We start from the raw sequence: 13249 nt of genomic DNA, 5'->3' as shown, positions 1-13249 counted from the left end.
GGGCGGTGCAGGGATGGGGGGGGGGGGGCAAGGGGGAGGTGTCCCGCCCCCCCGATCACATGGCGACCCCGCGCAGCCAATGCGGGGGGCTCTAGGACCCCGGGGACCCGCGGCCCCCCCGCCCTATAAATGCCTCTCCAAAATGCAGCGGGGCTCCTTCCTCTCGTCCCGCCCGGCCGCGCTGCTCTGCGCCCCGCTGCCCGCGGGTCTCCGTGCCGGCTCCGCGCCCCGCTCCTTCCCCCTCCCCTTTTTCCTTTTTTTTTTTTTTTAATCTTATTTTTTTGTTAATTTTCTGACACCTCCCCTCCCGTTTTTCTCCTCGCCCCCTCCCCGCGGCCGGTTTGCATGCATTGTCTGTCTCCCAAGATGGTTTGTGAGACCAAAATTGTGGCGGAAGATCATGAATCAATCCCGGGATCCAAAAAAGACACGATCATTGTTTCCTCCTCCCAGATGTGGCCCTCTTTGGCGGGCTCCCCTCCCTCACCCCCACCTCCCCTCACCCCACCAAAAGAAGACCCCAGGCGCGACAATGTCTATATCCGCGAATTCCACCCCTCTGAACAGGAGGTGGTGCGCCGCATCTTTTACGAGGGGATCATGGAGCGAATCCCCAACACAGCGTTCAGGGGGCTGAAGCAGCAGCCCCTCACTCAGCTGCTCTACGGGCTGCTGGCGGGTGAGTATCCGCTCCCTTTTGGGGAGGGGGGCGCCGGGTTTATTCGCCGCTGTGGGTCTTCACAAAATGGTCGGAGAGGCGGGAGGCGGCGGGACCCGCGGGCGCGGTGCGGCCAGGGAGCGCCGCAGCATCGTGCGGGGCGGCCGCAGAGCCGCAGCGCTGCGGCGGGGCCAGGCGGGCTGGGAGGGGAAGCCTGGCGCCGCCGGGGATGCGCGACCCTCGCGGGTGGAAGGGCGGGCAGCCGTGAATGGGAGGTCGCGGCGGGGGTGAGGGCAGATCAGTCATTGTGGTTGTTGCAGGGCTCGGGGGTGCGCGGAGGGGAGCGGAGCGCACCGCGCTCCGGCCGCCCCCGCGCAGCCCGGCGAGGGGGGCACGGCGTGCCGGCGTTGCCTGGAGACAGCCGGGCCCGCCGGTGAGCGGCCCCCATTCCCCCCCGGCGTGGGGAGGGGGTACCCCTGCAGCCGCACCGAGCCGCGGGGTCACCTCACCTCCCTGAGTTAAAAATAGCGCTTGCAAGGTGTCCCCTAGCCGTGCCAATAATTAATAACGCGCGCCCCCCGCCCCGAGAGGGCTTTGGGGTGGTCTCCTGCCCCCGGCGGCTGCAGGCTGGTCGCACCCCGTGTCCCAGACACCGGGGCGGACGGGATCCCACGCTGAGGGGGACCCCCGGCAGGCGTCGAGGAGCTGGGGGAACGCAGCCGGTGGCTCTGGGCCGTGCCGAGAGAGCCGCCGGCTCAGAGACACTCGCAGAAGCCCCCCAGGATGGGAAGGGGCAGGGTGGCTGCCCGGGGAGTCGGTGTTGATGGAAATAGCACTGCCGCAGTGGCGAACACATGGCTGCGGAGCGGTGCCCGCAGCGCGGCTCCTCCACCCGGCCGCGTTCCGGCCTCGCCGGGGACAGCAAAGGGGGCCGGGGGCGTGCGGGGCTCTCGGGGTCCCCACGGCCCCGCTCCGGAGGGGCTCGGTGGGCTCTGGCGCGGCGGCATCCTCCCCACCGGCTCCCTCAGGACCTCATAAACTTCTCCGGGTTGTTTCGTCGCGATACGCCGTCCCTTAACACGATAATCTCGAGAGCGTGAACTGTGTGTGTACTGCAAATGTAAATTTTGACTGTGCTTGTTTTATTGATTTATTTTTATAATGAGTTTGTATTCCGAAATCAACACTAAATTCTCTTTTCTGACAGGTGTCGTTTATTTCTCTTCCTTATCTCCATAGTAATGTGCTTTGTTGTGACCAAGTCCTTCCTGCTGACCTGCTGTTTGCCCATCTTTCTGATGGGCATGAGGTACTACTTCAGTAGAAAAGTTATCCTGCACTATCTCGATTGTGCGCTGCACACGGACATGTCCGATATTGAGCAATATTACATGAAACCGCCAGGTGAGTACGAATTCCCCGAGGGAGCCTTCCTCCCCCAGCCTGCTGGGGAACATGGCTGCTCCCTGCTGCTGGCGCCTTTTCCTCCTGTCAGCAGCACTGAGCAAGCTCAAAAGTCGCCAGAATGCAGCTCTTTAGCCACACCAGGCACAAAGCCATCTCTGGCTTTGGTTTGGTTTGGGGTTTTTTTTTTGCTGATTTTGGTTTCTTTAATTTTTTTTTTTTTCATTACTCCCCCTCCCCCAAGTGCCTAGTCATCCCAGGCAGGCTCTGTCCACCTCTGGAGCACTGTGCAGCATGCTGGGTCCCACGGCCACCCCGAGGGCTGGGCTGAGGTGCCTGGGGACACTGAGGCTGGAGGATGTTATTCTGGAGGATGCAGGTTATTCCCTGCAGCCTGGGCCCACCCCAGCCCTTACATCCTCAGCTCGGTGGTTTTTTTGCTCCATGCATTTGGTATTAGCTCTGACTGTAGGAGGAGAGGGAGATGAAAGGCCTTTTAGCCCAAATGCTCAGATGAGCCCATTTTAGCTATTGAGCCCATTTTCCCATGTCATTCAAGAACATTCCTTAATGCAGGTGTTTTGGAAGAGGCTTGGATCAGGTATGTAAAGGGCTGCTGCCACATAAGCTTGCCCTGATCTGGGTTCATCCCTTTGTTCCATATATGCATATAATTAAAAATACAGCATCCAATCATAATATTACCTTGTTAAGCTGTAAAAGATAACTTAGGTCATTAAAAAAAAAGGGATCTTTAGAACCTCTCAGGCACTTTTTCCCTTTCTGTAGGCACAAATCCATATTTAGGACAAGAGCAGGGGGATGCCTGGGCAGTCAGTTGGGGTTTGAGGTTTGCTCTTGGTGGTCACAGAGTGCTAGTGGTGAGCTGGAAAAGCAAGGCAAGGATGGTATCCCACCTGAGCTCCATCTTCTTGGGGTTCCTGCTCTCTTCTTGGGTACCTGCTGTGTTGTTTTTCCACATGACCATATTTTTGCTGTATCATTTGCTGTATCATTCCTGTTCCCCAGGTGTGACAAACTTCTCCCTGGGCACTTCTAGAGAACTGCTAGGAAGTGTAATAGTCACAAGCCTTCCCTCACTTCTAATATGCAATGTTACATTTTGCTAAAATGTTGCTCCTCTTATGAAAATCGTTAACTAGCTTAATTTAGCTGTCTCTTCCCATCATAGTGCTTATCTTATACAGATATATCTATACATAGTGCATATCTTATGTGCCATCTTACACACAGAGTGTGTTTCATTTACAGAGCTTGTTTTTGTAAAAATTAAGTGATGTGTATTTAAAAACTCAATCTTCATTAAAGGTGGTGTCACAGAAATAAAAGGGTTCATAGCAAAACATTTCTGCACCTCTGTAATGAGGCCTAGCAAAGTATTATGCTGGAGAAAAGAGCAGAAGATTCCAGTGGAATAAGAATGTGTGATATGGAGTTAATAGGTGAGCTGTTTAGCTTGTTAATGCTCAGGGCTCGTGTGGTCACAACTAAGAGGGATCACAGTGCCTGTGTTTATAACACTTGCAGACACAGAAAATAAAGGAAAGAGACTCAAAGTAATGCCCTCAATTTGTTTAGGGTCAGTAATGTAATTTAGTTCAGCTGTGTTGCCAACATGTCTTTGAAATGTTAGCATTGCTTTTATTTGGTACCTGAAAGAGCTAATTGCAATTTTAGAGCAAATGTGTGGGCTTTAATTTTTGACAGAATTTAATCATGTAATTAGGATTCTGCCATGCCATAAAAAGCAGATTTATGGGATTGTTGGTGCTTGTTAAAGGTTCTTGATGATAGTGGTGTTGGATAAAGGGACCAGGGAGGCTTTGGGGTCTGGAGAAGGGTGTCTGTGCATTGGAACCACCACTGTGTGCCCTAAATCTATGTGGTGCTATTTGGTGTCGCTGGCCACAAGGTATTAATCCAGTGGTTTGCTCCTGTTTCCTCCAAAAATGCAGTTGGTGGATTTTTTTCCTGTAGGACAGCAGTATAAACACAGTCATCCTAGAAAATGCCAGAGTTTTGTGCACGTTGAAGGCTGGCTGGCTGAACATCCAGAGGAAAGCAGCAATGTGTCCCGCTGGCATTGCCCGTCCCACCCAAAGGACACAACAATGGCAATAAAACAAATTCAAGCCCCAAGTTTGTCTTTTATTTGCCTAGTTTACAAATTAGCACCCAGGCAGAAATTATTGCAGTGGGAATGAGAAGGGCTCGTTGTATTGTGGCAGCTGAAATATTTGTGAGAGCTTTCTCAGTGAGGTGTTAAGAGAAGAGTAATGGGGTGTGGGGACAGGGTCCCAGAGAGGTTGGAGATGGCCAGAGCTTGGCCAGACAAGTTAAACCCAACTTGATATAACTGCAGCTTGGCCTGGGAGTATGACCAGGCAGCTTGCTGCTCCTTCTTTAGAGAATCCATGTTTTCCTCCTTCAATATCTTTTTTTTTTCTCAGTACGGAAAAAAGAGAAAGGGAGGTTTTTGTGGCGGGGTTATGAATTCCTCTTTCTCAGGGTGATGAATGCAAAGGTAGAACTGGGACATGGTTTTAAGATCTTGGATAAAGATGTTGGTTGAGATTTTGCTGAGGTTTTTGCTCTTGGAATCCAAGATACCCAGGCACAAAAACCTGTTGTCTGCAGCCAGCTCTACGTGGTGCCTAGAGCTGGGGTACTGTTGTAGCGAGTATCTACAGCAAACAGCTTCTGGTGAGGCAAGCATCTACAGTGAGGGGATATTTTAACTATTAAAAAGGATGATTCTTGGTGGTATTGTGAAAGCATCCACAGAACATGTGGGTCAGTTTTATAACCAAGCCAAAAGCACCAGGTTTGCAGTGGGATACCGTGAGCACCCAGGTTAATGATTAGTGTTGAACAATTCCATGAGTTGCACCATATTAGGGCTTTTCTTCTGCAGTTTTTTGAACCTCTCACCTCCAAGTTAGTTATTGTTTGAATTTTCTTCTGCTGGATTTTGTATGAACTGAAAAATATGTGCTGACAGTGATTTTGCAGAAGTACACTAGCCAAAATTCAAATCTTTGTTTTCTATTGCCCTCCTACACTTATGCCAAGGGTCTGGCAGAACATTTGGGCCAGTGCTTAACTTGGAGCTTGTACACAGCAGTGTGACTTGAAATTGCTTTCAATGTGAAAGGAGTTGTTTGTGTTGTGCATGCTGGGGTCTTAAAACAGAAGGTTGAATGGTTCAAACACCTTCTTGAGCTCTTTGTAAACTCATATTTTTCATTTTAAAATAGCACTTACTGGAATTCACCTTTCTTTTTTTTTTTTCCTTCTTCAAAGGCTATGAAAAAAGACTAGTGGAATGGTGAAAAAGAAAGGAATTGGATAATGGGCTTAATTGTCAACCAGAGTAACAAGCTCTAGTAAACAGAAAAAAACCCAACCAAAACCAACCAGAAAAAAGGAATTAATTTTAAATAGAGCCCTGCCTCTTGCATTTATCCACACAAAAAAAAGATGAGCACAGCTGGGAGCTTCTTTTATGGTCTGATGATTTTGATGACTAATCAATTTTACAGTGTCTCTTCAAGTTTCTGTCCCAGTTGGTTGTCTTGTATGTTTTTTTGCAGTGGTTGGTGTGTTAGAGAGATTCTTGTGAGGCTGAGGTCTCAGCTGGAGAGCTTATGGAAACCAAGACTCCTTGTGTCCCATGCAAAACTGCTGCTCTCCAAAGTGAAACTGGAACTGGAGCTTTGGCTGATGAATTTATGAATTTCCCTGTCTCTGTGGTTGTTCAAAGAGCTCCTGCTGGCTGTCCTGGCAGGGTTTGCTGAGGTGTGTGCATACCTGACCTGGTCCTGCAAAGACCTGGTGGTGGTGGCAGCTGGCCTGTGTCCGGGTTCTGGGAGCTGGTGACAGCTTGGTGGCTGCATCGCAGTGCCCAGTGCTGCAGGGGAGGGTGGACAGACAGACAGCACAGATGGGCACCCTGGGGAGCTGAGGCTGCAGCACCTGGGGGGTGTTGGGGGCCCTGGTGATGCAGCAGCTGAAGCTGCAGTGCTGCTGCAGGTGCTGGGTCCCAGCAGCCACCCACGCTGAGGGCTGTGGCAGCCTCACAGCTCCAGCTCCCGCTTCGTGGGCAGCCAGGCACCTCTGGGTGCTTTGCTCTCCTGCCTCCATCCAGGGTGAGCAGAGCCTTCCTGTCCTGCTGCCCTTTGTCCCCTGTGTGTGACAGTGCACGGGAGGAGCCTGCAGGGACATCCTGACCCCCCTGGGGCACAGGGCCCTGAGGCAGAGGAACTGCAGGGGGGTGGCTCTTTAGGGTTTGGTTTCTGCTGCTCTTGGGTGGCACATTCCTCAGCTGAGCCCAAAGGGGCCATGTCCTGCCCTTCTTGGCAGAGGTTCTGGGATCATGCCCTTCTGCCAGAAGGACACCAGCTGAGGTGGGTCCAGAGCTGGGTTGTGAGCAGGTGAGGTCCTGTTTGCTGCCTCCACCTTTTGAGGTTTCCCTCACCTGCAGTGAGGTGTCTGTCTGGGTAACAAGTGAATATTTGTGTCTTGCATCAGGCCGTTTGGCAGTGGGTTTTTTCCCTCTAGCACGAGGTTTGCAAGGTGAACAGCTGCTTGTGAGTCCTGTGGCTCCTGCTCCCTCTGCTCCATAAGTGCTGAGCCTTAAGGAGGCTCAGAGGTGAGCACCAGTGACTTTTGGGGTGCTGGGAAAATATAGGGTCTACCTTGGGAGGAGATCCTCAGCCCTGGAGCTGTGGGTGCTCTGCCATGCCTAAACCCTTCCAAAGACACAGGCAGAGGGGGTGGGGAGGGGATTTCTCCCCACTGAGCCCCCGGGCAGAGAGGCAGCCACAGAGCCCAGTTCTTCCACATTCTGGATAATGCTCAAGCTGCTAGATAAGCAGGAGTAAAGCTGCCGAATGATAACATTGTTTGGGAAGAATAGAGCAGCTCTTGCTTTGCAATGAAACTGCTCAGTTACCTGAGCCAGAGAGGGCTCGGGGCTGCTGCTTCCCAGTGGAGGAATGTGTTTTTGGAGAGCCCTACCCCACTCCTGGTGCCCAAGGGGCAGCTGGAATCTGAAGCATCCCTATCTGCAACATTTCTTGCTGGCTCATGCAGTGCCCTGACCTCGTGTATCTGCCAAAGCCCTCAGCTGCCTGTCCTGTGTTGGGGTTTTCATGCTTGCCCTTCCCACAGTGGGGTAGGGTGGTGAGGAGTTCTGTGTGGGGCTGGGAAACCCACAGGAGAGGCTGTGTCCTTATCTCCTCCTGGGTGTTTCCCAGCTCTGCTTCCTATCACTGCTGGGAACTGAGGTTAGGTCTCCTCAGCAGAGGAAAGTCTGTCCTGTGAGCATATCACTGCTGGCATCTCTCTGCAATTCCAGGAGAGTGCTTCCAGGGATGTGACCTCCATAGCAGAGAGATCCTAGAAGATTAGGATTACAGACTTTTAATACACTTTATAGTGGGAGAGTATTTTCAAAGTATTTGCAAAGCTGACCTCCTGCAAGTGGGACAGTCAGGGATTCTTCAGTTCAGCAATTTTTACTGTTGATTTTGGGTTTCTACAACCTAGCAGCATGAAACTGCGTGGTTTGGCATCTCTCATCTCCAGTGCAGAGTTTTTTGGGAAGCAAGATAAAAACAACTCATGTTTCCAGGTGTTAGGGATGTGCTTTGTCCAGCATTTGTAATGGGCTGAAATATTTTGGTTTTATTTGAGTAATGTAAAATGTCTTTAGAGTGGGATTGCCTCCCAAAACCCACCTCCTCTCACACTGGCACTCCATCACTCATGGCTGCCTCACTTTGCTGTGCTGGAGCCTTGGCTTTTCCATCTGGAGGCAGCCCTGTCCTGCAGGTGTGGGGCATGGGCACAGTGAGCAAGGCAAAGAGCTGCTGGCACCAGCCCTGCCCCCTGCACCTGAATTCCCAGAGCTGGCCAAGGGCTGTCCTGGCCCAGCAGCAAGCCCCATGCAGAACCCCAGTGCTGCAGTCCTGCTGATAACAGCTGGGGTAGATTGGGACCTGACACAGCTTGGGTCCCTTGCAGTGCTGAGCCACGTGGGCCGGCTCTGCTCAACCCACTGGAGGGCCTGCAAGGTCTTTCTACCTCACAAAATATTTCTTTTTTTTTTCCCCCCACTTCTGGGGGCTCAGGTAGTACAGAGTAGAAGTGCAATGCTCTTGGTGAAGGGCCCACACAGGAAAACTGGAGTTGCCTGATGAAGGGAGCAGTCTGTGGATTCAGGGCTGTGTCATCCACAGCCAGTGGAGTAAACATGTTTATGGGCAAGCAGCTGCAGCCTCCCCCCCTCCCTATTTATTTATCACAGGAGCAGGAACATTTGCAGCAAACCCATTACTCAATGTGCGTACCCGTGACATAAAAACAGCTCTCCCTTTAGATCCACAAGTTTGGCACAGTCCCATGTCAAAATTAGATGAAAATAGATTTTATAGTAAATTTTGCAGAGTAATGCATTCTGTCTAAAAGTAGCCAGTCCCTCATGGACATGACCATCACTCAGTGTTTGAGTTGTAGCCGTGACTGGGTGGATGTGATGCTGCTGAACCTGAGCTCAGCCTGCAGGTGTTGAAGATCCTCAGCACATGCCAGTGCTGGTCATTAATCTTCAGTACAAGAGGTAACCAGTTGTGTAAATTGAACATCAGTAGTTTTTTAGGCACAGTTAACTTCTCAAGACCAGCAAACACACCACATTAGGATTTAGGAACGTGATGGAGTCAAGGACATCAGGTGTTCTGGGTTTTTTCCCTAGCTTTGAGTAATTTTTTTAATGTTTTCTCCAGTATTAAATGTTTTCTGGCATGGTTGTATGCAATTTTTCAGGACTGTCTTAGTGAATAAACCTAAACAGGTTCTGACTCCAGAATTTTGTTCACAAGTTTAAATGCAAATTTATTACTCTTATAAAGGGGTTTTGGCATCTCTTTTTTCCTCTTGCTTTCTTAGGAATGACCAAGATTTAAAACAATTGCCCAAAAGTGTTTCAGTTTAAGATTTCATAATAGCCTAAATTTAGGCTCTGTGTTGGATATCTGACTAGTGGCAGGAGTTTTACAGGTACAAAGCTTTGAGCCCCTCTTGACACTGAATTTTGGATGTAGGGACATGAACTGAAACACCTTATTCTCACATTGTTGTATTTATTTATTATATTCAGCCTCCTAGGATTACCCTAGTGTGGTCATGTTGCTTCTCAATGTGCACCACCAGTGGTGTTAATACTTTAGAAATTGCCATGGGGGATTGCTCTCTACCTGAAGACCTCTAAATCTATTGAAAAAAAACTGGTTTTATGTAAAAGTCTAAATGCATGCCCTGATTATTCAAGAAGGCGAAGCATTCAAAATCTCCCTGAATTTCAGAGTAGATTTCTGAAATTCCTTCTGTAGGTTTAGATCTTGATTCAGGCTGGTTATATTTAATTTCTCAGGATGGGAATGACTGTTGGGGTGGCTGTGAGCCCCTCAGGGACTCTGGGAGCTCACAGAGTTGTTTGCTGGTGCATTGCAGAGTGCATGGCTTTATTTTGGCAATGCACTGCTGGGGATCTGTTACAAATAATCACATACTTGGTGCTGCTCCCTTCCAGGCTACAGCAAAAAGAGACCTGGAATGTTTTGCTGGTATCTGGTTCTGTGATGAGCTGAGGGATGTATGAGCCTTTGTTGTTACTTTCTGCATCAGCAAAACAGAGAGCTTCAAAGTGTATTTTTAGATTTTCTTTTTCTCTTTTCTTTTTTTTTCCGTTCTGTAGAAAGCTGAGGCATCGTTTTGTTATCCTGACAGGTGGCTAATGAAAGGAGTCTTAAAGAATATCCAAAGATAGCAGCATGTCTTACCTAGTTTCTATTGACAAATTTATTTCTTGTAACGAAATAATAGAGTTTAAGGGGGGGTTTGAGGGGATTTTTTTGTTTTTGTTTGGTTTTTTTTCCTTCTTTTTTTGTTTTTGTGTTTTGGCAAGGGGGGCACATGCAATCACCAAGAAGCCTCATGTCCTTTATTAAGGATGCATCAAAAATTAGTTCATAGTGGTCTGGTCAGAGCCAGGTACAAGCTGTGGTATCTGTTACAGATGGCTTTGAGCCATTCTTTAAAGTCATCTATTGACCCATTGGACCCCAGCAATCAATTAACAATTTATGACAGCACAGTACAGTATCATTCATTGTCTTCTATAACTGTTTGAAGAGTGTTTCTTTCAAAAGGAAAAAATTCTATTTCTTACAGGATAGTTCTAAAATGTACACCTGTGATTCCCAGGGCTTAGTGCCAGGCTGGGCCTCTGCTTTAAAATGTGATTCTGGGAGTGAAAGGAGACGTTTCAAAATTGGTAATGGGAAGCATGTATTACAGTTGTGTATTACACAATTTTTAAGTGGCTACATGAGATATTGTTATTTAAAGTGGGATTTGCAACAGTGTAAATGCTAATGGAATAATGCAAGGTATTAGTCCCACCACAGTGTGTCCTGCTTGAAATTGTAACTAGCAAGTCATATTTGTCACTTAAAATTCATATGTTGTTTCTAGGGCTTATCCAAGTGGCAAAACTGAAAAACAGGTTTTGTGAGAAAATGATTTTTCATTTCAGGAACTGGAAAGTAAAAGGAAGGATAGTTTTGGTCCAAAGCAAGCTGATTTATTACTCCCTCTGTGTTTTTTCACTGTGATGAAGCAAGGATCTGTGTTTAGTGGGAGGGTGTAATGCTTTTTTCAGCCCAGGTTGGTTGGCTGTTAGAGCTTTCCTTAAGAAGCACAGGTCAGACCCAAGTGCATACCTAGGAAATGCTGATCATGATAGAGCCATGGCATGGTAAAGTGTTTGTTACCCCTCAGGCAGGTCCTGCTTTGCATGGCACTGTTAAATCTATACTGAGTCAGTGCTGGCATTTCAGGCATCCCAGGCCCTGTTTGAATTACATATTGAGGTATTTTATACGGGTGCAGTAGTTGAAGAAGTGCTGTTGAGGGGTCCATCTCTGAAGTCCTGGCTGCTGGGGCATCCATCCCCTGTGATCCTTGGAGCACTGAGCTGTGTGCCTGTGTCCTGGCCATCAGTGCTGGGGGATGAGCTCTGTGCAGGACTTGTGGCAGCCTGGCTTTCCTCTGCCTTTCATTGTCCACCTTTGGTGATTCAGGACGAATGTGTGAATTGGTTTGCATTGACAAAAACTGGATTTTTAAGTAAGCTGCTTGCCTAGATTTACCCTCAATCACCAGTAATTGCTATACAAGCTGCTCCCACTCTCCCTTGCCAGTGTGCTTGAGTCCTGACTTGGAAGCCAGCATCAGCACTGCAAGTTTGTTTGCTTTTTACAGTTGCAACTCTTGGGCTCTGTGCTAGTGCTGCTAATTGAAATGGGGGTGCTGGACCAGCTGTCTGGTCATGTGCACCTTGCATTCAATGCTCACTTTAACAGGTATCAGATATCATTAGTGATTCCTTGAGTTATTTTTTCTTCCCATTTTTTACCCCTCTTCCATCTCCTAGCACAGTAGTTCTGTATCCCACATTTCCAGTCTTGGGTCTAACTGCAATACTTGCATTCCTTTGAGTTCTGTTCACCTCTCTTATCCATCCCTGTGTTGAATTCTCCAGTGATTTTTGGTCTGATCTACTTCTTGCTTTAGTCATCACTTCTGGCATTTCCTGTGGGTGGTGGTCCCCTACGCAGGATCCCTCTGTATCTCTGATTTTCCCCTTCCTTCCACCAAACTTTTCAATTTATGTGCCTTTATCTAATTTTATTATACATGTACTTTTTTCTCTTCTTAGTTTGTCCAGATGTGTGGTGAGTGCAAGTAAATACTTGCAAGTATCTTTTGGTAGAAGAGTGAGAATAACAAAGATGAGAAAATGAATAGAAGTCAGCAGCACGAGGATATTATGTCTGCTAAGCTGCAAACAGTGCACAAACCCACATGTCACTGGTGGGGGGAGAACATTTTACCTAAAGGCAAATGAACTGCCAGCAAGATTTCTTACACCTTCCTCAGAGCATCTGACCCACATCACTTCCAGATGTATCCATTGATCTTTTCCTCTATAACTTTTCTTACAAACCTAATCCTTCCCATTTTAACAAGATATATAAAATCCTTATTGCATTCAGAGCGTTCAAGAAAAAAAATCCCAAATCCAACCACTTCATTTTCTGAGACCAGGGTTTTTTGTTCTTTTTTTGGAGGTGCCAAATCTGTTCATCCTCCCTGGATCTAGAGAACAGCATCAGAAACACTGTGTAACACTTCTGGTGGGAATCCAGGGAAGACCTAAATCTGTAGTCTTCCAATTTAAAATAATGTTAAATAGTAGAACTGAAAAGAGAAGCTTTTGAAAACAGCCTGGTTTGGAGCACCTGCCATTTCCAAGTGCTAATTCAGATGATGGTTAGTGAGAGGCAGAGCAATGAAAGCACAGCAGATACCTGGCTGCTGAGCAGCACTGAGCATCCTGATGAAGTCTTCCTTGGTGGAATTACATTGTTATTGTGGGATTTGTTAAAAAAGAGAGAAAGCAAGTAGTGAAAAAGTTACTGTACAATAGGGATGCTAATGAGAGGGTGGTTTTTTTTAATCCAATCTGTTTAAAATGGGTATTTGTAAAACACCTTTTCAAGCTTTTGCTGCTTGTAAAGTCATTTAGATTCACTTAATGTCTCTGAAAATTTATGTCTGGTGGGGTTTCAGAAGCTGTCAGTGTTGAGAGAATAACATCAAGCTGTGCCTCTTGAACAGTGATTTTTGTCTGGGAATAAGCCATCGTCAGGTTTTACGGGGCTTTTTTTGAGCCATCAGTAGTCTGAGGAACATCAAAGCATCTGCAAGGATTCTCAAGAAGTGGGAATATTTTTCATGGATAACTCAAATAGCTAAAGAGGATTTCAATGAAATTCTAAAAAAAAAATCTTCACATAACCCCCCACATTGACTGAGACTGAACTCTTGGGACAGTTTGGCTTAAAGATTCAGTGGAGCATTTGCTTTAGCTTAATCATGGGCTTAAATCCCTTGTCTCTTGCTGGGAGTTTAGCATATACTTAGGGGCAGTACAGGTCCAAGTGCTCTTTGGAGAGTTACAGGGGATCTGTGACATAAATGGTGGTAAACCTTGGCTTTGCTGTATGTGCTATCAGCTGCCTGCAAGATGAATTTATG

General features: G+C 47.7%; 1 protein-coding gene across 1 annotated transcript in view; it reads left to right on the top strand.

Moving 5' to 3' along the window:
* The first annotated feature begins 265 nt into the window (after window positions 1–265).
* NAT8L (N-acetyltransferase 8 like) overlaps window positions 266–13249 on the top strand; it is a 32712-nt gene continuing 19728 nt past the window's right edge. The window contains exons 1-2 of the mRNA XM_066548718.1: window positions 266–679; window positions 1898–2062. Of these exons, the coding sequence (XP_066404815.1) occupies window positions 346–679; window positions 1898–2062 (499 nt within the window). The 5' untranslated portion in view covers window positions 266–345. The remainder of the gene's footprint in view (window positions 680–1897; window positions 2063–13249) is intronic.

Source organism: Molothrus aeneus, chromosome 4 (genome assembly GCF_037042795.1).
Source record: "Molothrus aeneus isolate 106 chromosome 4, BPBGC_Maene_1.0, whole genome shotgun sequence".
NCBI classification, from domain to species: Eukaryota; Metazoa; Chordata; class Aves; order Passeriformes; family Icteridae; genus Molothrus; species Molothrus aeneus.
Note: the sequence above shows the minus strand (reverse complement) of the source record. Positions and strands in the feature narration are given on the sequence as shown.